Source organism: Monodelphis domestica, chromosome 3 (genome assembly GCF_027887165.1).
Source record: "Monodelphis domestica isolate mMonDom1 chromosome 3, mMonDom1.pri, whole genome shotgun sequence".
Taxonomy (NCBI): domain Eukaryota; kingdom Metazoa; phylum Chordata; class Mammalia; order Didelphimorphia; family Didelphidae; genus Monodelphis; species Monodelphis domestica.
Window position 1 is genome coordinate 498,590,700 of NC_077229.1, and position 27,021 is coordinate 498,617,720.

At 44.6% G+C, this 27,021-nt stretch overlaps 1 protein-coding gene across 18 annotated transcripts in view; it reads right to left on the minus strand.

The window, feature by feature from the left end:
- Positions 1 to 13,986: 13,986 nt before the first annotated feature.
- The window catches only part of MAST4 (microtubule associated serine/threonine kinase family member 4), an 818,549-nt gene continuing 805,514 nt past the window's right edge, over positions 13,987 to 27,021 (minus strand). For all 18 annotated transcript variants that reach the window (XM_056824832.1, XM_001381429.5, XM_056824829.1 and 15 more), the window contains 3 exons: positions 24,708 to 24,844; positions 21,021 to 21,202; positions 13,987 to 20,362 (listed from right to left, as the gene is read on the minus strand). In XM_056824832.1, the coding sequence (XP_056680810.1) occupies positions 16,488 to 20,362; positions 21,021 to 21,202; positions 24,708 to 24,844 (4,194 nt within the window). In that variant the 3' untranslated portion in view covers positions 13,987 to 16,487. The remainder of the gene's footprint in view (positions 20,363 to 21,020; positions 21,203 to 24,707; positions 24,845 to 27,021) is intronic.

The following is a 27,021-nucleotide window of genomic DNA, read 5'->3' on the forward strand; positions in this document are numbered from 1 at the left end:
GGCCCTCCTTCCCCATGTCGTTATTGCCTTGGAAAAATATAACGAGGCAGCTGGTGGAACGCAGGGCAAGACAGGAAACCCTTGCCTATTTGGCCTCAGAGAAAAACTCCACGGATTCCATTTCTATCCTTTTTGTCTCTTTCTGTGTTCCGGAAGGGGCTTAAATTCCGGAAACAAAGGCGAAGGGTTTGCTTGGGGTTTGGGGAGGTAGGTCGCGAAGGAGTGACTCCTCTTTTGATGATGTAATTGTGGCTTTGGATGGTGGCAGTTGGTCTAGATTTATCGAGAAAAAGTAGAGTCTGTCTGTCCTGGCGCGGTCCTGGAGAAGGCAGTGCGTCGCGCCCCCCGCCGCCCTCCCGGACCCAGAACGGACCAGGAGTAGAGAAGCAGAGTGTGTGCAGCTGACCAAATTACGACTTTGGCCAGGTTCACTAGACGAGATTCCCCAAACTGGCCAGGCGGGGAGCCCTAGTTCAGTCCTTAACCTTTGCTCGGGGGCAAACAAAAGCCCTCCTTCTAAAGAATTGAGCGTTTCCACCCCTTCTGCGAGAGCTTCAGCCCCGACCTCAGCCGCCGGTGCCCTGGGCTTGAAGCCTTCTCTTTTGCGGATGAAGCTGCGCCCCTAAGAAGTTCCGGCCGTCCTGAACGCCCCGAGGCTTCCAGGCTGTGCTCTCCCCGTTCTGCCCTCTCACGCCAGATCAGTGCAGGCTTCTATTACCGCTCCGAGGTGCCTGGGTGCTTCAAAAGAGCCACGATCTCAGTCATTTCGGGGCTGGCGCTGACTGGTCTCTGGTGGACAGATAGATCCCCAGGACTCTATGGACATCTTCCCAGCTTGCTAGGCTGGCCAAAGCTTGTCTCCACTGTTGGTGAGGACCCAGGGTCACCTCAATGCCTGGTTGGGGTAGAGAGTAAAGCTTTAGAGGACTTTCCATCTTGGACTGTGCCTCAGTCGTTTGGGGCATGTCCAACGCTTGGGTTTCTTGGCTAGGATATTGGACTGGTTTGCCATCTCCTTCTCCAGTGGTAGAGGCCAAGTGACTTAACCAATGTCACACAGCCAGGTAGTTTCTGAGGCTGGATTTGAACCCTTGTCTTCCTTACTCAACTCCAGCCTAGGGGTCCCCACATACTCTTAAGATTAAAACAACTTAAGTTCGATTTCCCCTGATAAAATGGACCATCTTCTTCCTTTTTTTTAAAATTTGTAGTCCCAGAGGCCCCTGTAGTTCCTGACACAGAGGAGGCACTTCAGAACTGCTGATTGAGTGAATCTTCTCTTTAAATTCTTGAATGTTTCCCAGTACCCTTGGAATTGATTATGGTACCAACAAAACAAGATTTAGGTGACCTAGTAGATTTCTGAGCCTGGAGTCAGGAAAACCTGAGTTCAAATCTAGCTCCAGAGACTGAATCTTCAACAAGTTGATTAACTTCTTTGCACCTTTGTTTCTTCATCTGTAAAATGGGGATAATAATGGCATTCACCATAAGGCTGTGGTGAGAATAACATGATTCACTATTTGTAAAGGACTTTACCAACCTTAAAACACAATTCAAAGGCTAGCTTTTTGCTATTATTAGAGATGAAGCCATGGTGCTATTTTGCCTGGGGCAGCTAAGTCTACACTGGGTAGAACCCTGGACTTGGAATCAGGAAGATCAGAATTTGAATCCTGCCTCAGACTTGTACTGTGTTATCTCAGGCAAATCACTAAGCTTTTGCAACTCAGTTCCACCACCTGTAAATTTTTTTTTAAATGCCTTCCACCTCAATGCTCTTGGGTTGTGGCCCTCCTCTGCCCTTTGGACCTTTACCGCCAGCCTTTTCCCTTTCATTTTAAGCCCAGCCTATGTAGACGTAGTACGTTATTATATGTTATATATATAACACAATAATGTTAATGACTGCTGTGACTGAATTCTTCAGGCAAACTCTACATTTTTCAGAAGGCTAGAATTGACCCCAAGAACAGGCTCCATTTCGCCCCGACTCTAATGAGCCTTTTCCCATCTCTTCACTTTGGGGCATTCAAAGGCGCCTGGTTTTCTTACCCCAGAATCATGTATCTGTAAAAGGCTGCCGATTCTTTGTCTTAGGGGAAGCTTGTAAGCAGTCCTGGATTGGAACTGGAGTTCAGAGCTGACCCAGGACCCCCTGATCAGCAAATTAAGTTTATCTTGCCTGGATATAAACAGTTCCTGTCCGGACAAGATAGCGAGCCCAAAGCAGAAATTGGGGGGCTTTGGGGGCTTTTCTGGGTGTTCCCACACACGTGGAAAGCTTGGTTTCATTTGGGAAAAAGAACAATTTTACTTTTGTGGATGGAGGTCGGCGGCTGCTGCCCCTCTCTCTGTTCCAGGCTCACCTGTGTTCTCTGAGGTCAGTCCTGGTCCTGGCTGGCAAACATAAGATGAGCCTTTCCCCTGGCAACCTTTTAGCTTGGTATTGGGCTCCCTAGTTGCAGCTGGCGGCCCAGGCCTGTTACCTGGAAACCATTGCTGCCCAGACCTCTGGCCCTGGTCCTTAGCTTTGTTCTCTAGTCTTGGATTCTTCCTTTTAACTTTGTAATTCCTGCTGCCTTCTCCTCTCCGGCAGTGACTCCAGCCTGCCTGGTTAGACCTTCAATACCTGTCTGTTCTTCCTCTCATTTGGACTCCTGCCTGCTTAGCTGTGATTTCATAGTAGGTGGCAGCCCTGTGTCTTAGCTTCTGATCTGGACGTTCCTGGGACCACCCAGACCTAAGTTCCGGCATGATTTAACTCCCACAAATACTGATTGCTTATTATGTGCCAAGCACGCCTTTGCATAAGCTCAAAACCTAATGGGGAATCCAACACACAGAAAAATCATCGGAAGAGGGTTAACAGCCACAAAGGAGGCTGGGAGAGAGTCGTGAATTTTCAGGAATGGAAGGACACCTTGTTTTGGGTCCTCCCGGGTTCTCTGCAACAGTGAGTGGCTTAAACAGGGCTCCTTCTCCCACGGGCTAGAGCACGAGGAAAGGAAGAAGGAAGAATCTTGAATGACTAACAAATTCATTCAACACAGGTCCTGCCACCTAAGGAATTCAACCAACCACTACTTATCCTTTTCGTTTTTTGTTGGGGTTTTTTTAACTCTTACCTACTGTCTTGGAATCAATGCTGTGTATTGGTTCTAAGGCAGAAGAGCAGTAAGGGTTAGGCAATGGGGGTTAAGTGACTTGTCCAGGGTCACACAGCTAGGAAGTGTCTGAGGTTAGATTTGAACCCAGGCCCTCCCATCTGAGCCTAGCTCTCAATCCACCGAGCTACCCAGCTGCCCCCTAATTATCCTTTTCTGATCTGTTCACATTGGTCCATTCAAAGGCACCTGGGTTTTCTTACCCCAGAATAATATTCCTGTAAAAGGCTGACGATCCCTTTGTCTTAGGGGAAGCTTGCAAACAGTCCTGGATTGAAAATGGAGTTCAGAACTAACCACTGACCCTCTGATCAGCAAAGATGAGCAAAGTATGCAAGAGAGGAATGCACACAAAAGGGGATCGCCCCTGCCATGAGAAGCTTTCTAAGAGATGCCGAGGGTCTCCAGGTGCTCCCGTTGGTGGGCGACATTGTCTTGGGTGCATGAGTTCCTGGAAAGCTGTAGAACTTCTTCCGTGAAGTTCCCGGGCAAGCAAACAATATTGGAGTTTGAAATCCCCAAAAGAAAACAAGAACATTCTTGTTGTTCAGACTACAGCATACCATTGGGTGGTCAATCCATTGAATTACGTTCTGGCAAATAAAACTGGGATGATTGCTACAACTGGACAATAAGCCCAGACCCAGAACTGAATAATAGGAGGTAGAGGAAAAGAAGACTGGACTTCAGATGGAAAGAAAAGGGGGAAGGAGGGCATAAGTCCTTATATAGTATCTATTATGTGCCAGACACTGTTCTAAGCATTTTTAAAAAAATTATCTGATTGTCACAAAAATATGAAGCTAGCTGATATCATTTTTTTAAACCCTTACCTTCTGTCTGAGAATCAATAATGTGTGGGAAGGGTTGGGCAATGGGGGTTAAGTGACTTTCCCAGGATCATGCAGCTAGGAAGTTTCCAAGGTCTGATTTTGAATCTAAGACCTACTGTATCTAAACCTGGTTCTCAATCCACTGAGTCACCCAGCTGCCCTACTAGATGCTATTATTATCTTCATTTTATAACTAAGCAAATTGAGGCAAAGCCATTAGGTAACTTGACCAGAGTCACACATTTAATAAGTGTCTCGGGCTGGATTTGAACTCAGGAATTCTGAATGTGTTTTTAATGTACTTGGTGTTCCTGCTGAAGTTAAAACTAGAAAGAGGAATCATTATTTACATTCCCAAGACTCATCAGGATCTATAATTCCATTGGTGAAATTGTCCTCTTGCACTAAGTAGACTAAAAATGTTTCCACCACTTAATAGATAGTTTTTTTAAGTTTAATTTGAAAAAATTACACACACACACACACATATATTATAAATGCTGCTATAATATATATGCATGGATGTGTGATTTAATATCCTGCTTGTGTCAAAGTGTTCCAAGTTTGGAAGAATCTATAATTCTCCGCCATGATGTGATTTACCATGCAAGTGCCCAGCCCACTGTATGTACTTGTAACTCCATAACTTTGTTCTAATCTAATATTTTATGACAGCTGCTCTGTTTTAAGCAACAGTAAATTCACAGTGCAAAGTCAGAATGGGAGTGTTTTGATGGCTGCTGTCAATTTTATTGCTTTATCTTGGTTATGAGGCCAGAATCTGTATACTCGGTGTGTTTATTGGTTTTATGTATCACATGTTGTTGTTGGCCCTGACAAGTTACTCCTATAAAAATGTGTTATTATTGTGTGCCAGAGCTCAGTGAGCTGACCCTGCATTTCATAGTGAGTTTGAGCAAATAACACAGTAGTACATAAAAGCTGGCCAGCCTCCATCCAAGGAGACTTGAGGAATGAATTGCAGCACCCAGGAGTGAGCTAGCCAGTTCTGCTCATCCCAAGATCTCCATTCATCACTAATAACTCAATAGCAAATTATGGAATGAGTGCATTTTTCTTTGGAAGTCTCAACATTTAAAAATGAAAAATGGCGGCATCACCTTGGCTTTGTACAGCTCTCTAGTAAGTTTCATTTGAAAATTTCTTGGTTGCCAAAACACAGAAGAAACCACTTTTCAAGTCTGTTCTTTTCATTCCCCAAGTATATTCCCTCAGAGGTGAGATGAAGGACAGGAAGACAATTCTGTTCTCCATCCATCGCTGCAGACTAAGAGATAAATTAAGATTTTTATTTATTTATTTTGGTTTTTTTTAGCCAATTGCATTAGATAGCAACAAGAAAGTCTTCGTCTTTGGGTAGTGATAGCGCCACTAGTATTTTATAGTTGTATAGAGGATCTATAAAACAATTCTCTATGATGTTTTAAGCAACTCATTTGCCCTCTGTGATTGAAGGGAAATGTAGCAGAAGGCAACAGAGAATCAGCTTAGAGGAACTGAAGGGGTTTGGTTGATTTTTTTTGTCCTAATTCTTAATCAGCAAGCATTTATTGAGTGCCTATGATGTGCCTCACACTTGCTAGGTGCCAGGAATATAAAGATAAAGAATGAAATCCTTACTTGCAAGGAACACCCATTCTAATGAGGGAGAGAAATGCAAACAACAATAGTGGCAGCATAAAGTGAATAAACACTCTTTGTACAAGGTAGTTTAGGAGAGGGGGTACTAGCAGTTCAGGGCATCAGAAAAGGCTTCATATGGAAGATGATGCTTGAAGCTGCATTTTAAAGGTTTACGTGAAAATTAAATTCTTAAAAAAACACATTATGTGCTAGCAGCCTCTGGAGCACGTTTCCGTTTCCTGACTGCAGAGTATGTCAGAGATCTGTCCTTGTCCTTTAAATGGAGTGTTCTGTGTTTGACAGGAAAGGATCAGTCCTTAGTTTTCCCTCCTTTTCAAGGTCAAGGCCACAGGGGATCAGCTGAAGGATTTGTGGCATAAGTAGGCATTCAGTATGGCATTATTTCACCCCCTCTTGTGCATCTTGTCAAGGGATGAAGGCTACTCTTTCCAAGTTTTCTGGGGATGACCACTTCCCACAAGCCTGAGTAGATACTGATACTCTTCCTCAGCCTTGTTCCTTTTGTTCTATTGTGTTCAGTCATTTCTGACTCTTCATGTCTCCATTTGGGGTTTTCTTGGCAAAGGTACTGAAATGATTTGCCATTTCCTTCCCCAGTTCATTTTACAGATGAGGAAACTAAGGCAAAAAAGATTAAGTGACTTACCCAGGGTCACGTAGCTTGTGTCCAAGTTCAAATTTGAACTCAGATCTTAGGCCTGGCATTCTATTCACTGTGCCACCTAATGGCCCCTTTGTCCTAGTTAGGCTCTCCTTTTTGACACCATTCCTTTCCTTCTGCTTCTCCCCTAATTATTTCTGTGTGTATTCCAATTCTCTTGAGAGTGGCCTTAAGGTCACATTGATTTGTGAATGGGACAGTGGAAAGCATCCTGGATATACAATCATTAAAACCCTGGCTCTACACTGGCTACCTGTATGATCTTGGGTAAATCATAGCCTCTGTGGGACACAATGTCCTTCTTTGTAAAAGAAGGGGGCTGGACTAGGAAGTCTCTGAGGTCTCTTCTAAGTGTACATCTAGGATTCTATTACTTCTGGAGCTGGAAGAAAGCCTCTAGCCCTTCTAGTACAGCCCTCTCCCTTCATAAATAAGGACCTTGAGGTCCATAGAAGTTAAGTGACTTGCCCAAGGTCATACATGCAGAGCAGGGACTTAACCTGAATGATCTGACTTTAGTTATATTACTCTTTCCATCACACTGTCACTGCTGCCTTTATTAGGTGCATCTCAAATCCTCTTTATGCATTGTGAAGATTAAATCTAGCTGCAAACACAGTCCTCAGCCAGTGATACCTTATTTATCAATATTGCCTTGGATGTATACTGCTCCCAATACCCTTTATGTGGAGCTGTGAACTGGTCCGACCATTCTGGAGAACAATTTGGAACTAGGACCAAATAAGATATAAAACTATAAAGTATAAAACTGTGCACATCCTGTGAGCCAGCAATACCATTGTTAGGTCTATGTCCTGAAGAGATCAAAGGAAAAAAAAGGACCTGGATGTACATAATGATATTAGCTTTTGGGGGGTGACAATGAGTTGAAAATTGAGGGGATCCCCATCAATTGGGGGATGGCTGAACAAGTGTGGTGTAGGATTGTGATGGAATACTATTGTGCTATAAGAACTGACAAGCAGGATGATTTCCGAAAAACCTGGGAAGACTTGTATGAACTGATACAGAGTGAAGTGAGCAGAACCAGGAGAACGTTATACATAGTCTCAGCGATATTATAACAATAACCAAGTGTAAAAGACTTAGCTAATCTGATAAAGACAATGATCCAAGATCATCCCAAAGGACTCATGATGAAAAATGCCATTCACTCCCAGAAAGAGAAATGATGAAGTGAATGCAGATTGCAGGATGTATTTTTCACTTTCTTTTATTTAATATTTTGCAATGTGGCTAATATAGATATATGTTTTGTATGACTTCATAAGTATAATGCATATTATATTGCTTGCCTTCTCCTTAGGTGAGAGAGGAGAGAGAGAGAATTTGGAACTAAAAAAAAATTACCAAAAAAAGAACAAATGGCCCTTAATTCCAAGGCAAGACCAAAGGATGAAAGATTTAGATCTGGAAGGGAATTTAGAGAACATCAAACCCACCCCTAATCCTTGCCATTTTACAGATGAAGGAGGTGAAGTTCAGAGAAGTTTAATAACTTGCCCAGGGTCACACAGCTAATGACTTGTCTTAAACAGAGTTTGAATTCAAGTCTGTTGGAATCCAGTTCTTCAATTTGCTACTTTGCATCACTTTACAAATTTCTGTATTTAGTCTGAGGGCAGCTACATGGCACCATAATGCGCAGAGTGCCAGGCCTGGATTCAGGAGGATTCACTTTCCTGAGTTCAAAGCTAGTTTCAGACATATACTGACTGTGTGACCCTGGGCAAGACACTTAACCTTATTTGCCTCGGTTTCTTGATCTGTAAAATGAGTTGGAGAAGGAAATGGCAAAGTATTCTTATTATCTTTGCCAAGAAAATCCCAATGGGAATCATGAAGAGTCAGGCATGACTGAAACCAAATTTAGTCTGAACTTGTAATAAAACTGCTTTTTTAATCATTTGAATCCACTTCATTCATAAGGAAAATCCCCAATCCATTGAATTCCCAAACTGGCTTTTTATTCTCATCTAGAAATTTATAATTATTTCTTATATTTGGGGGCATTTTTTTAAAAATGGTTAACAGCTTTGTGGCAAATGGTTCAAGTCGCTGGCCCTCAGTAACCTTTAAAGTCGCTAGAGAACAAGATAACCTTTTGAGCCTTTTTCAGTGATTCTCTAGCTCTGTTCTTTGAACTGAGCTATGGATCATTCCATCCTCCATCTGTTATTACACTTGGCCCCCGGGTATACACAGCGTAGTCCTGAGTGAGGCCTGTATAGAAATAATTTTTCTCAGAGATGCCCATCTAAATCAGCCAGACTCAGACCTCCTTCTGCACACCCCCAGCTATGACTGTAACTGGTATTTGCAACAACTCACAACAGAGGCATTGAAGATATACAACCCGGATTTATGCCAAAATCCAACCAAGGAAGTGTCAATTTGTATAAAAGTTTTAAAAATAAAGATGCTGCCAGCTGTTTAAAATGCTTCCTCCTCCTCCTCCTCCTCCTTCTCCTCCTCCTCCTCCTCCTCCTCCTCCTCCTCCTTCCTCCTCCTTCCTCCTCCTTCCTCCTCCTTCCTCCTCCTCCTCCTCCTCCTCCTCCTCCTCCTCCTCCTCCTCCTCCTCCTCCTCCTCCTCCTCCTCCTCCTCCTCCTCCTCCTCCTCCTCCTCCTCCTCCTCCTCCTCCATCGTGTTGGTAAACATGGCCACATTTCGTCTCCAGGGCGCTGTCTGTTCGAATACATTTCCCAGCCGTGTATTTTTATGGATGACCACTTCCCAAGGAGATGGGGGCTGCCCCGGGACTAGCCACAGACCCAAACTGAGCAGGAATCTTTCAGTTTCATGAATGGCTCCCCAAGAACATCATTTATCACCGTATGTAGATTCTGGAGGCAGAGAAATGGCAGATGAGGGATTTTGATTAGACAGGTTAGGACCCCAGGAGATGCTGAAGCCAGAGTGACATATGAAGGCTCTGTAGATGCTGGGTGCCTGCTTAGGGTCCAGAGACATCAACACCCGTCAGCCCTCAGGGTCACAGTCGTCTCCCAACGGGGACTGGCTGATAAGTGCAATGAATATTTATGAAGGCTTTCCAAGCTTCGGATAGTATTAATAAGGTTGGGGTTTTTTTAGGAGAGAAAAACAAACATGAGGGGAGCCATAATTAGTAACTGCATGCAACAGATTCCCCTCCCATCCATTTCCACGAAGAGAATGACAAGTGGAACAACTGGAAGTCAGGTCTGGCCCCGGGTGGCGTGTCAAAGCGTCCGCGGAGGCGGGGCTTCCGCCTCCGAAACAAATCGGCCTTCTGAAGGGCTTTCATGCAAAGCAGTGAAAGGCATGGCTTACAGAGTCAAATGTAGAGTAAGTACAGAGATGGCTTTCTAAGATCGCCTCGTGGTGTTATAAATAAGATATGGTGATTTTGTTCTTCAGGACGCCCGGTGCCGAGCTCCCCGGGCCGCAGCTGTGTGTACGCTACGAGGCGCCGTCGCTAATGAGTCCCATTTGCCTGTACAAATGCCTGAGGTGACCGAAGCGCTAATGGATTTGAACCGAAGGCCACGCTGGCCATCAAATATGCATAAGGTAGCGAAGCCTAGCGTGAGCCCAGCGAGCGCGATGCTGCTAAGCACGCAGGAGATAGACGCACAGTAACCGGAGGAGAGGGAGCCAAATGGCAGTGGTTCATTGGATGGGAAGGGCTGTGAAGAGAGACTTTCTACCTTTTACAGCTCTAGCTCGCTCAACCTCCAGCCGGCCCCTGATCCTTTAGAGGACCCTAATCGGGACCTCTTTGCCTTATTATTTTGTTGTTCAGTCATGCCCAATTCTCTGTGACACCATTGGGGGGTTTCTGGGCAGAGGTACTGGAGTGGTTTGTCATTTCCTCCTCCAGCTCATTGTACAGATGAGGAAACTGAAGCAAACAGGATAAGTGACTTGCCCAGGGTCACATAGCTAGTCAGTGTCTGAAGCTGGATTTGAGTTCTGGAAGAAACGTCTTTCTGACTCCAGGGCTGGTCCTCTACCCACTGAAGCACCTACCTCTTTCCTGTGGAAAGCAGAAACATCTTGGTTGAGAAGCAAGAACAGTGGATTAGTTGAGCAGCTCTGTGTTCAAACTGTTCAAATTCTAGCTCTCTCCCTATTACTTATCAAGCAGACATTGGGAAAACCACTAACTCTCTCTGGGTTTTAATTCCCTTATTTGTAAAATTGAACTAAATGACCTCCAAGGTCCTTGCCAGCTCTGAATTTATGACCCTGCCATCGCAAAAGCATTGGACTCATAGTTGGGGGCAGGCGGTTCATAGGATTCCAGATTTGGAGGGGAAAGGACCTCAGAGGTTGTCTTGTCCAAGGTGAGGAACCTCAGGAGTGATGAGGCTAAAAGGCTTCTTCAATGTAAAAATAAGGTATTGTGGAAGTGGCCTTTGAACCTGGGTTTGATGACTTAATCCAGTGCTTTTTCCTATTGTACCACAATGTACCACTGTATTCTTCCCACTGAAATCCTGAGCTATACACATGGCCAAAGAGTGGGGCATCCTAGTGCACTGTAATAATTCTTTCCCAGGGCTTGGTTCTGGGAGGAAGATTAGGAACCTGAAAACTCTAGGGCAGTGTTAGCAAAGTTGTGGAACATGTGGGGGAGTTACTCTATGCCCCCTCTTCCCAGTGCCTGAGGACATTTTTTGCATGCCCTGCACCTCTGTCCAGCTGCCCAAAGCAAGCACTTCTTCCTTCTACTCTTTGGGGTAATGTGGAGGGGCTCACAAGCAGCTTGAAATTGCAGTCTGGGCACACAAACTTGAAAACCTTCACCAATGCAGCTCTAGGAGGTCTTTATAAAAAGTTTAGATTGTAGGATGGAAGCAATTTGACAGAAGCAGTGTGAGGAAGGGCTGCTAATACCGTCATGCAGCTAAGTGTCATAGTGGATAGAGCTCCAAACCTGAAGTCAGAAAGACATCTTCCTGAGTTCAAATCTGACCTCAAACTCTTATTAGCTGTATGACCCTGGAAAAGTCACTTTACCCCATTTGCCTCAGTTGTTTTATCTGTCAAATGAGTCAGAGACCAGTGTCTTTACCAAGAAAACCCCAAATGGGGTCACAGAGTCAGACATGACTGAAAAATGACTGAATGAAATAATAGCTTTAATATGGTACTTTAAAGTTTGCAAAGTGCTTTAGATATTTATTTTGATCCTCACAACACTCAATTTTTGTTGATGAAGATACTGAGGCAGAGATGTTAAACTTGTCAAGACTTATAATCTGAGGCAGGATTTGAACTCTGGTTTGTTTCTTCTGGGCCCAACTCTCTCTTCATTGAGCCTCCTTCACCTCCTCTTGTTGGCTTCAATGGTGATCATAATTGGAGTAAAGGAAAAGGAGACTATATAAAGTTGATTTGGTCCTCAAGGAGAAAATATTCCAATAAAAGCACTATATGTATGGAGGAACCATCCCATGGTTGCTTAATGGCTGGCCTACACATCAGGGAGCAAATTTCTATAATTAACATAGCTCAGCTCTCTCATGTTTCTCCCGTGCTATGAACCAAATATATTAAGTGGGTAATTGCCTGTTGATTAATTAGAAGGAATACTATTACTTGGAATGATTAGTTTTCTTGTCTGATGGTTCTTCACCCATCCACAAATTCTCAATTTAAAACCAAGAAGGATTTTAATGACCCGGGTATAAGGGAATAGAGAACTAGGTGTCTCGGGATTTTCCTAATGTGATTTGGAACTTCCTGAAGTGATATCACAGTCAAAGTGGCCTTAGTGCTTGTCCTTGTACATGCTTGTTGTTACACTCTATGGATGTCCACTCCAGCTCTGAATCTATTTGAAAAAATCTAATGAAATTTATAGTCATGTGTGGGCATATTAACACTGAAGATCTTGTAACTTGGACTGAAGTTGACCCTGTGGAAAGGAAAACTGAATCAAACTTTGGGCCTTTCTGCCTCTCAAGTGAAACTGACAGCAGTTGGAATGTTGGAGAAGATATTGACAAGGATGACAGTTGGTAGGGGGAGGGGCGACTGGGAGAGTGACAGTTGCTTTCGAGGGACTCTTTCTTGGCCCTCAGATTGGAAGGAGTTCTCTCTTCTCTTCCTATATCAGGTTAGAAGTACCTCTATTCCAGATTTTTACCAACTGTTTACTCCATCTGGATTCCTGTGATCATGTCATCAAACAAAAGGATTTAAGGGGAACAGTTTGAACTGTAAGGCTGATCTTTAGGGGCGCTAGCCTGAAGAGACAGGCCCAACCAGCTCTGAAAGTCAGAACCTTTTCTTCCTCTTGCTATCTACTGCTAAGACTTTGAACTTAAGAAAACTAGCACAGATTAGCATAGACAGGAATAAAAGAAACCCTCCACCAGCCTGTGAGGCCTGGCCTCAGTTCAAAAGCTGAGAGAGACTCAAATCCAATCTGGGAAAAAGTATAGGGAACCCCTCTTCCCTCTACCCTGATAGCTTCCTGATCCAAACTTATTTTATTATATGTTAACATATAATATATATATTATTAACATATATGTTATATGTTATTTAATTTATCTTGAGTTAAATTATCCACAGTCAGATAAGAGGACTCTCATTTCAGGGGGACATAGAGGGACCTGAACCTAAGGACAGCCATTCAACCATAAACTGTCCTTTTATTGATCCCCTGCCAGGAGACCTTGGTCTAGGGGGAGGCCTGCCTCTCAGGGAGGTCCTGCTCTGGGGCATCTTCAACATCAATCAATATTTGCTAGCTATAGTTATATATTATTCCCATTTCACAAAGTCTCCAGTTGAGCCAAAGTGATATTCTTGCTCTTCCTAACATACCCCTCATCTCCCATCTTGTCTTTGCACAGGTTGTCTTTACCCTGTGTCTGGAGTATTCCCTCAACTTTTTAAGAATACCTATTTTTTTCTAGAGTTCAGCTAAATACTTTTCTTTTTGAAACCTTTCTTGATCCTCTCCCTCTACCTCCACCAGTAACTCCCTATCTTAAATTGAAAAAAAAAAAAACATATACTAGCATATGTTCATGCTGAAACATCTTATAGAAGATCCTTGAGGATGGCCTTTGTTTTATTTTTATCTTTGTATTTCCAGCACTTCCCACAATTTCTGGCACAGCGGAAGAGCTAATAACTGCCAGATGAATGGTTGATGAAGAGATCAGTTTTGTGAGGTGTATTCTGAATGTGTCTTTAACATCCTTGGAAAATCCTTTATCATGAGTCCTACATACCATATTAACAAAAAACCACAAAAGGGTCAGTATCATAATTATTTCCAGAAGTGTAGATTTTCTTTAAGCAGAGAATAACCTATGTAACTATCCTTATAAACACAAAAATTGACCATGACCAAGAGTGTATTATTTCATCTTAGAATTCTCCTTTCTTGTTCTTAGAAAATGAATTGTTTGGGGAATTTAAAGAAGTATCTCAACAAGCAATTTCTTGGTTAGTTGTTTGTTCTTTTGGTAGCCTTACTGCTCTTGATAAAACAAATTTATAGAATTCTGTAGTTTCTAGAGTCCTATAACTATGTTTAACAACTTCTTTTATAGTTGGCAACTTTCTTTCAGGGGGGTTGGGGGAGGAAGGAGACAGGGAGAGGGGGAGCAGGTAAGAACCTACCAGTCTTAATCTTTTCATGCTAAATTTTTATTTCAATGTTATGCAATTGCATATGTATAAATATTTGTTCAATATACAACAATTATGACATCCATAGGGAATTTCTTCCAGAAAATCAGACTGCAAACACTTTATTGCACAGAGCCTAACAAACTTTTTTTTTTTTAAGCTGGTAAATCTACAGCTGGGAGTACTACCAAGGAGCACATCTTACAATCACACAAAGACTGACCGGATAGAACACAGTTAGCAGGAAGATTTCTACCAGCTGATTGGAGAGTTTCACACCAACAAACAGGTATTACATGAACACAACCCTATTTACTCATTACTCATCCAAAATGCAAAACCATATTTGGCAGAAATGATAACACACTATACAAAATATACATAAAAAGGATATCATTGTAAACAAGCAGCTAATTGTGCTTTAAAGGAAATAGGACAGTTAAAATGCAAGGGCTGTAAACTATGAAATACCTCCTCGATCAAAGTGTCATGACATCTGAGTGCATTAGTATTGGGGTTATGATCACCAAACACAGATACATATTGCAAACGTTGAGACCATAATTTGAAACCAGTAAAAAAGGGAAAATGCTTGTTTCCTTTACAAGTGTCGAAGGGAGGACAGGAACTGGCCATGTCTTGTGAAAAATTAAGGGGATGGGAAAGTGATTATTCTCCTATCCACTAGCAATTCATCAGAATGAGGCAAACCCAAGAACACCAATTGGGTCATGCTTTTGTTTTCAGAGCCCTGTTCACAACCTGGCCAGACACATTTCTGGGTCATCAGATTATACTGTGCTTTGAACAAATGATTTTTATCATCTGGAGAAAATAAAAAATCCCCATCAGGGATGAGGGACTTGATTACTTCTTGGAGGGCATATTCCTCAGTAGGGAAAAAAAGAGCAAAAATATTGTGATATCAATCCCAAGCATCTTAAAAATACTTATCTGTGTCGATTTTCCCTTAGTGCCTTAGTACTTGTTTCATCAAGTGCTTTTTCCTCAAAAGTAAAAAACAAAACAAAAACAAAACAAAAAAAGAACCAAACAAAACAAAGTACATCAGCTAATAAAATTATCTGACAAATTCTACATGTTCCACAGTATACAAAATTTAAATAAGGCTTAGCAAAAGTAAAAAGGACAGTCACATTCAAGCACCAAATAGCTCCAACAGGTCTGTTACAAAAATGCTGCTTTTTATTAATAATACAGTATTTACTTTTTTGCATACAAATAAAGAGAGTGTGTTATGAAATGTATGGAGCTACCCAATGCATTTAGAGATGAATGTGAAACCCAGGATCACTTGCTAAAAACAGCAAGCTTCATCTATAACATAAGGCCCCCGCTATGTATTAAAATGGAACTGATGTCCTGGTTATCTCTATTTATGACATGATGCTAAAACCACTTTTTCTTTTTGCCAAAAAAATGTCAAACTTGAAAAAAGCTCTATAATTCATGAAACCGATTAGTCAAACCTAAATACTTGGGGGGGGGGGGGGTAAAGTCAACTTCTGTCTCATAGAAGAGCAGGGCAGACATTGGACTACAAAACATGTGCTTCTTATGCATAAGACTCACAGCATAGAGGCCTGAGTTTAAGAGCTGAAAGAAAAAAATGAAAGGATTACAGCAGAAATGAAGCCGATGGGTATTTATAGCCCCAGCGAGGTTGAGGTGAAGGCCCAAGACACATACCAACAGACCAAAAGTGAACTGGTCTTTCAGACAATTGGACCCAGGAACAAAAGGCCTTGCTAGGACATTCATGAAATGAAAATGGTAGGCCCTGTGAGTCCAGGCCTATCCGAATTGAGGCAGACTTTAAATGCAGTGATTAAGTTACATCTTAAATTAGATCTGGAAATATAGGTAGCCAGATACAGTACTATCAAAATCGGATTAAAAATAGACATAAAAACTCATGAACTGCTGTATCTAGGATTTTCTTTTGCCTTTAACTCTTAGAATACTTTAGCTTGTAAAAAGGTAGCCTGGAACTATTGTCTTGAGTCACAGACCAGAATCTCGTGTTGTGTGTGTGTGTGTGTGTGTGTGTGTGTGTGTGTGTGTGCTCGTGTGTGAGGGCCTGGGCCCCGGTTGAGTAATTTTGCTTCTTTCCTACATTATGGTAAGTCAGTGGCAAAGCAACAATTTGTTTAAAAAAAAGTTGTAGTAAACAACGCAATCAGCAGCAAAGTGTATATTCTACATTCAAACCCCAAACACATTGCTAGATATTTACAGAGAACATCTTTTCCTCAACAAGTCTCCACTGTAAAGGTATTTTTGTACAAATACTTTATGGTAACAGTTTTACCGGTTACAATCGGGAAGGCATTTGGAAAAAGGTCCTCTCTACCTCCGGGCCACCCTACTCCTCCCCAATCTCCTCTCTGGCTGGACAAGCGTCCCGGCTGCTGCTGGTTTTCCCAAGGGTGTCGGCCCTAGGCACAGCGTCCAGTCTGAGCCTCCTGGGCCCCGCCCCATTAGGAGGCCTTTTTGTGGGGGCTGCTCCTCAGGCTCTCTTTCCCTCGCCGCTGGCGTACCGCAGAGTCCTTGTCGGAAGAGGAGGCTGCCAGGGCCCGGGGAAGGTCTTTTGCTACATTCTGTTTCCGGGCAGCCAGAGGCTCCTTCCCTTTTCCTTCTCCGGGGGCGCTGGTCATGGAGAGGGCCCTGTCCAGGGTTCTGACTTCTCCCCTGAGGTGTGAATTGGCGTGCTGGGACTCCAGGGCGGCTGCTGTGCTGCTGAAGGACGGCAGCGAATCGCTCTTTGTCATTTGTGTTCTGCCATCCGCCCCGGACCCCGGCTTCCTCGAGTCCCTGGCACTAGGGGCCGGTGGCTCTGCCTGGCTCCCATTTGTCTTGGCGGAAGGGCCATCACCAGCCGGCGCGGAGGGCTCCAGGGCTCCTGACTTCGCCTCTGGGAAGCTAGACGAGGAGCTCAGAGTCTTCTCCGAGGGCCCGGCAGGGTGGAAGGAGCTCTGGCCGGTGGCGGATGGGGACCGCTTCATCCCGCCCTGTTTGCTGGCTTCCATCAGCTGCCTCTGGGAGGCCAGGCCTTTCCCCTTGGGTTCGGAGGCGCTCTTCCCTGCCCCAGCTGGCTTTTCCCCACCTTTGACCCTGGCCTCGCCGCTGGCCAGGGGGAGGCCGTGCTCCGGCTTCCCACAGTCAGGTAGGACATAAAGTGCTTCAGTGCATTTTTTCCCTTCTGGCTTCCTGTCTGCCGCGCTGGCCGAGGGGCCTGGGCTTTTGTCAGTCTGCTTGCAGGCGGCCAGGGGGCTTGGGCTCTTGTCGCCCGGTTTGTACAGAGAGGGAGCCTCTTTCACAGTGGATGGCCTGGGGTGCTTCAGGGGCACAGCTTGTTTTTCTAGGACTGGGGAAAGCTTCTGCTCCCCCAGCTCCATGGAGCCTGTGGGCTCCTGCCTCTGGGAGTGCTTGGGGTGTTCCGGGGCCTCAGGGAGGCTGCTGTTACCCAGAGATTTCGGCTTGCTGTCCAGGGCACTGCTCCCCTCCACTTGGCATGAAGGCGCGGGAGTCCTGTCCCCCTGGATGCTCTCGTTGCTCAGCTTCCTTTGAGAACCGGAGATGAAGGGAAAGGTCTCTGGCACGGCTCGGCTCGAGCTTTTCCCCTCTTTGTTGGTGCCGCTGGGGACCTGGGGGGCGGCTTCTTTCTCCTTGGCGGCTCCAGTGCACTGTTTTGGGGATGCTGCCAGTCTTTCCAAGGGTTTAGACTTTGGAGGGCAGACCTCCGGGGCAGGCTTGAGCTTGTGGCCGCTGCCTTCCACCTGGGCTGGGGCCGGCCTGAGGGGAGCATCGGGGAGGCCGGTGGCCGCCTCCGACCCACAGGTCCTGGAGACAGGCTCCCTAACCATAGGGAGGATCGGTGCGCTGAGCTGCTGCCGAGGCGCCAGACCTGCGGCGTCTTTGGAGGCCAGGGAAGGCTGGAGGTTGCTGACCTGTTTCTGAAAAGTTGGGTCCTTCCTTTCCACTTCTTTGGGACTATCTTTCTGTAAGGATGGAAAACCCAGGCCTTTTTCGTGCTTGCTATTACTGCCTCCCGACAGCTGGCCAGATCTTTTGGGGAGAGAAGCCTCCGAGCCCGTACTGCCTTTTTGCTTGCTCATCTCCCTCTCACCAGTGACCCTCGAGGAGCGAAGGTCCTCCCTGGGGGGTGCCTTAGCGATTTCTTTACTTTCCTTGGGATCAGCTCTTCCACCAGGACCCCGAAGTTTCTCCACTGCACGTGGCTGAGCAGGAAAGTCTGGGCTCGGTCTCACCCCAGCATTATTTCCAAAGGCGCCAGCTTTTGGAGTGTCGGGTGTCAAAGGCTCCATGAAGGACTCTCTGGCAACCTCGGCCTTCAGTGTCAGTGGCTCACTGGTTCTTGAGGTCACCGGGTACTTCCCGGGTAGTTCCCTTTGGTTCTGCCTCTCTCTTCCAGGGTTATTGTCAGGGCTAAGGAAACCCGGGGCTGCTGCTGGCTTGGGGCTAGCCATGGCATTCTGACCGGAGGCGGGGAGGAGTCTGGCCTCAGCAGGGTGGTCTCGCCGCTTGGCAGAGAGCTCCTCTCTCTTATGACTACTTTCGCCAAGAGAACTGTGGCTTCTTACGGCTGAATGGGAGACCCTCCTCTCCTTGTCTAGTTCGGTGGAGGCTGCTGGTGTGCTTGAAAATCCCTTGCTCTGCTGCTGAAATCTGGGCTCCAGAAGGTAGGATTTGTTTATCTTTAAACAAGTCATTGGGGCTTCCTTCTGACTGGCAGCTTCACCCTTCACAGAACCTGCAGACAGAGCCAGTGACCCAAAAGGTCCCCCCTCGCCGCTGAGGTGATGGCTCTCTGCAGAAGCCGCTGACGGTCCTTCTGTCTTAGAAGCCTGAGGCCCTGACAATAAAGCAATGTCGAGAGTGCCCTCGATGGGCTTGAGGCAGGACACGGACCTGCCTTCCAGTTTGTATTCTGATGGGCTCTTCCTGACTGGGGACTCGGGGGGGATCAGGGCTGGCTTTTCGGCCCCCCCACTCTCTGCCCGACCCGTCAGAGCCTTAAGAGGAACAAACGCCATAGACGTGATCTGAACGCCGTGGGCGCCCCCGATGACCGTCCGGCTCTCGGAGACCGGAGTGGGATCCTGCTGTATGTTTATGGGCCTCGCGGTGCCCAGCTGAAGGCAGTCATGGACATTTGGTGTCAGCTTGGGCTTCAGCACGGAACTAAGGCTGTCCTCTTTCTCCTCCAAGGACATCTTCTTCCGAAGGTAGTCGATATTTGTGAGCTTGCCGTCGAACTTTTCAAACTTGCTGAATTCTTTTGCCTGGCTGGCCTTCTCGGCCCCATCCCCCTTCCCGCCGTTGGACCGCTCGGGTGGGTGAGCGAGCATGTCCTGGAGCAGACACGGGGGAGGCAGTCTTTTGTAGTCATGAGAGCTCAGGCTGTGTTCGTTCAGCGGCAGTCTGTGGCAGGCCCCTGGGGCATCGGGCAAGAGGCCTTCGCTGGGCTTCCCGCCCGCAGCAGCACTTTTGTGAAGCAAGCCACTGGCCGGTGCCTCCTGCACGGCTGGTCTGCTCTCAAAATGACTTGATCTCTCTAAAGCCTTCTGGTAGGCTTTCTTCTCCCTCTCCTCCAGCCTCAAGGGCGTCAGGCTTTCCACATCGCCGCCCACTTCATGGGGTTTCTGCAGGGGTTCCTGCTTCTCCGGGAACTCTTGCTTCTTTGTCACTACCTTGACTTTCAATTTCTCTCTGTCCAGTTCATCCACAGACTCCTGCCTTCCCAGCTTTCTGGAGATGGGACGTTTCAGGCAGCCTTGTTCCACAGGCCTGGCTCGGCTCAGGGAAGGCGCATCACACACGTTCTCCTCCAGGCTCTGGAGCACGGTGTCTCTTTGGGACTGCTGCTCCCGCTGCACTTCTTCCTGAGTCACCTCCAGGCTGTGCTTACGAGAACACAGATGTTTCTTGTCACTGCCATAGGAAGGGGAGAGCTTTTCTTCGGACTGGACTCTCTTGAGCAGGGGGGACCTCGGAGGCTCAGCGCTCTTGGGCCTCACGATATGCCTGACGATGGTGGGTGGGGAGTGCATTTTGCTAGGAAAGGCCTGGACAATCTTGGAATTCCCGAGGGAGTGCCCCAGCAAGGGGGATGGTGACCGCTGAGGGGAAGGGGGCTGTGGGGTTGGAGAAGGGGTCCTGGCCAATGGCGAAAGTGGAATGCTGCCAGCTGATTTCCGTCTCCCTGACCGGTATCTCTGTCCACTGAGTTTGGGTGCCAAGCCGTGAAGAGTGCTGGGCCTGATGTGCCCAGAACCAGCTGGAGAATTAGGGGCACTAGAGCTTGGAGAGCTGCTCTGAGAAGAATTGGTACCTGTGGGCATAAAAAGCAAAGCCTTGTGAGAACCAAAAGCCCATTTTCTTTTCTAGATCTCTATTCTGCAGAGCATTCTGGGTACACGGTCAATGAACTAGTCAAATAATAACTACCTTAATTTTTAAAAATGTTTTCTGATTTTTAAGTTAATCCTGTTTATGCCCAAGGTATCATGCCTTATAACATCTATTATGTCAATTACAATGTTTAATCCATTTCTTTTGTTTTCATATCACCTGTAATTCCCATATAATAAGAAACTCTGCCCCAACCAATGCCAGGCAGAGCCTTCTCTGCAACTGCCAGTATTTCCCTTCTCTTCTGCCAAAAAAGCTGTCCCTTTGGACTAGAGATTTTGACCAGAGAAAAAAACATTTGGGGTAAAATAAATCAACTTATCAAAAAAATTTAACATGATATGTAGTGTTCTAGACCTATAGTCCCTCGCCCCTAAAAAGGCCCTCTATGATATTTACTTTTAAATTTCTTATTTTTTATCATGAGTTTACTCTGATCTCTTTACTTGGGGATAGAGCAAGACCTACTGAACCCATCTCCTTGAAGACCAAGCTTTCTGAACAAGCTGAATTAACTGGAGATGACTGGATATGCTGTGCTCTCCACCATCTTTTCTTATTGAGATGAGGCTACTCACCAGATGGGAAGTCTGGAGTGGAACGGTAGCTTGGGGTAGGTGATCGGGGAGACAAGCTATGAGTTGGAGACCCAGGGAGGCTTTCTCCAGATGAGAGAGAACGGTTTAAGCAGGAGAAGCTTCGGCTAGTGTGGAGTAAAGGTGAAGGCTGCTTTGCTAGCTTTTTGAAGAGGGATCTCCGCCTAGAATAAATGAGAATAAACATATAAGTGAAATATATCAGAAGATGTTGGAAGACATTTTTACCAATGTCTTCTCCACACTTTCTCCACACTCTTCCCACTTTTTCATTCTTGCCTCATAGTGCAGTCAATTCAAACAAGTTAATAGAAGGGTTTTAACAAGCACAGTCACAGTAAGAATACGATGTTATTTTTATTTTTGAAAAGCATTTTAAGATTTGAAATAAGGAGGCAAGAGGAAGAGGAAGAGTTATGTAGCCTTCTTAAAAGTAGTGTACAGATCAGATTTCACAGCTTGGTTCATAAACATTCTATATTTAAGAAGGCCTAGGGAAAAAAACCGAAACTATTAAATACATTCAATTGCTTATTTATTTGTTCATTTTGTTAAAAGGGCATTCTGTGCTTCTGGGCATATATCAAAAAATAGAAAGAGGAACAATTTAATTAAGAAATACTGCAAAGTAAATCCGTACAGAAAGGAAAGCCATTATCTCTATGTGGGTAAATGTCTTTGATGGGATTACTTTGGGCAGGAAGGAGGTTTATCCAATTCAAGTTTTGCCCTGTGCTTCCTGCATTGGGTGGCACTCAAACCCGTGTAATAAGAACACAGATTGTACACTGAAATAGAAAAAACTGAGGAAGGAAGTTTATCACAGCAGAACTCCTCTGGGAACAGTAGCTGGGCCCTGGTCACTCGGAGCTCCTTAAAACAATAGGTACAGGTGGAAATATTCTGTCCATATAGCTCGGCATTTCTATCACAAGATCGACCTTTGAATCTCCCATTTTTAGTGAGTTTAAAAAGGAAACTCCTTTCCCAGCCCTCAAAAGGCTTTTATCTAAAGTAGGGACCTAGAATAAGAGTTGGCTCTCTGCCTTCCTTGGTATATCGAACTCTGGGGTGAAGAAACTCTCCTTGACTAATGTCAATCAGCATCTTCTCTGTGCTCATTTTGACAAGCTGCCAAGAACCCAGAGAAATTAGGAGATTTTCTTGGGGTCACTTGGTGGGACTTACACCTACAACTTCTTGGCTTTGAGGATAGCACCTATCTACCACGCTTGGTTGCTTCTCCTTTATCAAAAATTACTTTAAAAAAATTTTTAAGGGAAAAGAGGAAAGATTTAATGGAATTTTTGTTGTTCTTCAGTCATAATGCCAGACTCTTGTTGACACCATTCATGGTTTTCTTGGCAAAGATACTGGAGTGGTTTGCCTTTTCCTTCTCCTGCTCATCTGACATATAATGAAACTGAAGCAAACAGGGTCAAGTGACTCGTCCAGGGTCACACAGCTGGTAAGTGTCTGAGGCCTGATGTGAACTCAAGTCTTTCTGACTCCAGACCCCCGCATTCTATTCACTGTGTCACCTAGCCGACTCTCAATGGAACTTTTAAAAAAAGGTTCTGTTAATTTTGTAATTTTCATTAATATGCCTTCATTTAAAACTTCCCCCTCATTCTATTGCAAATATTAATAATATGGAACAAGGTCTTGATCAATGATACATGTAAAACCCAGTGGAATTGCTCATTGGCTACAGGAGGGAAAGAACATGAATCGTGTAACCATGGAAAAATATTCTAAATTAATTAATTAAATAAAATTAAAAAAAAAAAACCTCTCCTCTATTCAAGAAGTCAAAGCTATGGTTTTTACATTAGCAATATATGGCTGTGAGAGTTGGACTTCAAGGAAAGCTGAATATCTCAGAAGCAACAAGTTTGAATTGTGGTGCTGGAGAAGACTTTTGGGAGTCCCTTAAACAAGGAGATCAAATCAGTCAATACTTAAAGGGATTAATTCAGCCTATTCTCTGCAAGGTCAAATACTGAAGTTGAACTTCCAGTGCGTATAGGCCAGTTTGATGCTCAAGTGAGGAAACGCAGAGAAAAGATGTCAAACTCAAAGGCAGAAATGGATTAAAACAAAACTGGGACATGTTTAACAAAATAAATGAAAATACAATATTGTCATTGTGTTTATTATTGTTCAACTATTTCTGTTGTGATGTTTTTTGTTGTTTTTTTTGAGGAGGAGGAGGGGGGTATGGAGAGCTAATCTTCAAGATAGGAAGGCTTAGGTTCAAATCCTGCTCTGACATCTAGTGGCTGTGCCTTTAGGAATGGATACATAGGTACTGTCTGAGCAAAACAAACAAGTGAATAGGGAGATCCAACAGAGAGAAACTCTGAGGGGCTGCTCGACAACCCTGAGATGTCCACAGAACAACAACAACAAAAAGCCTCCAGCAGCTTGGGTAACATTTTCCTAAGGCTTTCTGGGAAAACACAGACCCAAGAAGCCCAGGATGGAGGCTGCAATCTGCATTAGTAGAGGAAGTACCCCCAGTGACTGCAACATGGCATAACCAGACATCCACTGTGTCTGTTGTATGTCATTTTTGCCATAAATATGTTGTTATTCTCAAACATGATTTCTGCTCTTTACATAAACCACTATCTTTTATTTTTTTTAAACCCTTACCTTCTGTCTCAGTAAGGGCTAGGCAATGGGGGTCAAATGACTTGCCCAGTGTCACATAGCTGGGAAGTGTCTGAGGCCACATTTGAACCCAGGACCTCCTGTCTCTAGGACTGGCTCTCTCTCCAATGGGCCACCCAGCTGCCCCCTCTACCTAAACTATCTTGTAAAATTTCTCACAGATAGGGGCAGCGAGGTGGCCCATTGGAGAGAGAGCCAGGCCTGGAATTGGGAGGACCTGGGTTGAAATCTGGCCTCAGATGCTTTTCCTAGCTCTGTGACCCTGGATAAGTTGCTTAACCCCAGTTGCCTAGCCCTTGCCACTCTTCCGTCTTAGAGGTGATCCTAATACAGGAGGTAAGGGTTTAAAAAATAACATCAAGAAATTTCTCTTGGCTATTTGTCTGTAGCATGCTTGTAAAACTAATCACAAATAAACATTTGGGTGGCTAGGTGGCACAGTGGATAAAGTCTGGGACCCAAGTTCAAATTTAGCTTCAAACACTTTCTAGCCGTGTAACTCCACGCAAGTCAGTTATCCCGTTTGGCTCAGTTTCCTTATCTGTAACACGAGGACAAGCACAGCACCCGCCTCCCTATACATGCTCTTGGTGCATGTTAGCTGGGGAGGGGACAAGGGAGGAGGAGGACAGAGAATGTGAAGTAGTGTGTTATATTTATTTTATTATTTATGTATCTTTTAAGGCTTTATGAGCCCTGCCCACGCTTCTATAAACCTTTTCTACACTCTTCTTAGCCTACAGTCACAGAGCCAATCAGTGCCCAGGCTATAGAACACAGCCCTGCAGTCATCTCGTTCCATCAGCCAATAGTGTGCTGTGAGACGTTTCCACAATACAGGATTTTTTTTAAACCCAAGATACAATGACGCCAAGATAAGCAAACTGCGGTATAGTGAGGGACAACTGTATTTGCATATCCCAAATACGGAGCACACATCGAATCCACCCCCTCTTCTCCAAGAAAAGGAGGGCCAAACAAAACCGAACTTGCCTTTCTAGACTTTCTTTCTTTTTGGTCTTCTTACTCCTTCTCACCATCCGACTCTTGTAGCTATTTCTCCGAGCTGGGCCTGTTTTGATGGATGTATTTTCAAAGGGGGTTGTAGTGATTGACACCTTATTACCACTCTACAAAAAACAAAATGGGAGGATATTTCAGAGTAATTCAGCGACTCAACCAGACCAGGTCAAAGACAGAAGTTTGAATATAATAAATGTACAGACACGACAATACAAGGCTTACACTATTGTCTTCCTTTTTATTTCACTAGGAGGGACGGCAAGGAATGGGAGGAGGAGGAGGAGGAGGAGGAAAATGCTGATTAATTGAAGAAATAATAAATTACATTTAACAAAGGCACTATACACTCCACAAATTGATTAGGGGGAAAATAATAATAGTAACATTATTACAACCTGCCTAGTAGTTTAGTTTTTCCAACCCACCTTCCCTGGGTGCTCCGGCACTTCTGCCCTTTACCCACCTCTCTCTCTTCGCTCTCTTGCACAAAAGTCAAGCGTTCTCAAATTCGTAACTGATTTATTTAAGAAGAAAAGACAACTTGTTCTATTGTAGCAAAGTATCCCTGCTTCTTAGTAAAGCATGGAAGTTTCTGTCCGAGACGGCAGGTAGGAAACAATCTTTCTGTACCTAGACCATCAGCTAAGAGTTAACTGTATACGTCTACTGCATGTTTCCAGACAGTTCTGTAGCAAAAAGGCTTTCCCAAGGTCAAGAGACCAGATCTGTCTCAGGGTAGGCCCATGTGACAAACACCAGCACCCATCGTCAGCATCTTGGCAGTCCAAGAGAGCTGGATATTCCAAAGGCACGAGTTATTTAAGGAGAAAGGCACAAATGCGTTCAGACTTGTTAAGAAAGCCATAGGAATCACTTAGGTAAAGAAAGTACACAAGTGTTTCAGGAAGACTCTTTTTCCTGAGCTCAAATCTGGCCTCAGACACTTACTGTGTGATGCTAGGCAAATCCCTTAACCCAGTTTGCCTCAGTTTCCTTATCTGGCAAACCACTCTAAGACAAGCCAACTAAACCAAGGAAACTACAAATGGGGACACAAAGCGTTGGATATGACTAAAGAAAAAGGGAAAACTAAGATCAAAAAAATACAGCTGAGTCTGTTCCTTCTGCTTTAGTTCATAGTATGTTCATAGAATGTATTCATAGTATTAGTAGTATAGTATTAGAATATAGTATTCATAGTAGTTCAGAGGATGAAAAAATGAGAGTCAATCAAAGGCAAAAGGAAGAACTCAAGTAAATCTAGTAATTCCCTGCCTATAAATTATGGCTTCTATTATAGTATCTATTCTGAAGACTGGTCTCTGTTAGAACCTCTTTAGCTTCCATCTGTTATGCTTCAAGTCTTAGGCTTTAGCCACCTAATCCTTAAATGTGTCTTTTCCCAAATGTGTTGAAGCATGAACATATCATTCAGGGCCCATGGGATCAAATATTACTTGCAGCAGTAACAAGGACATTACTGACTCCATTAAACTAGGGTTTGCTTTCGTCCCGTCCATGTCAACACTCTGCCTCTTTTCATATATATTAGATATCAATAAAACCAACCACTTTCTTTCCACTTAAATTCATCATGAGACATTTACGGCTTTTTCAGGCAAGTCATCAGAAAAATGATGATTTCTGGCAAGAACAATGAGAAAGCCTCCATTCCTGTTCGTACAGGTATTGCACGCTGTTCTCTGAATGAGAGCAAGCACACTGCTCAACTTGAAGGTCACCTTCTGAGGCTGTGGGAGTGTAGAAAAGAACAGCCGCACCGAGGGACCCACTCCTGTCCATTCACATTTATGCCAGAGCTCGTGTTGGACCGCTTGTGACTGAAGCCGGGTACGGCTCGTGCTCTGGCCAGTGCCACGCAGGGCTTTAGCTCCCTGTCCCACTCAGGAAACTGGAGGGCTCCAGAGAACCCTGAAGTCTGACACCTGGTGGATCATCTCACCCACTGCCCATGTCTGAAGCCATCTTATTTATGAATTGCTGCGACACAGCACTGGAGAGCTAGGGCTGGAAAGAACCTTCATCTAGATCCAATCCCTCAGTTTGCAAATGAAGGAAATAAGCCTCGGTGGACTTAAGCCACTCTCTGCAAAGGGTAGAATTCAAATTCAAGGCTCTATCTCCAGCCCCTCTTGACAGTCAGCTTCCCGAGGAAACCCACAGTACTGATGAAGAAACACATATACTAATGTGGCCAAATATTAAAATAGCAGTATGTTAACTTTTTAATCACTACAAACCATTAAATTATCTGGGCAATTAG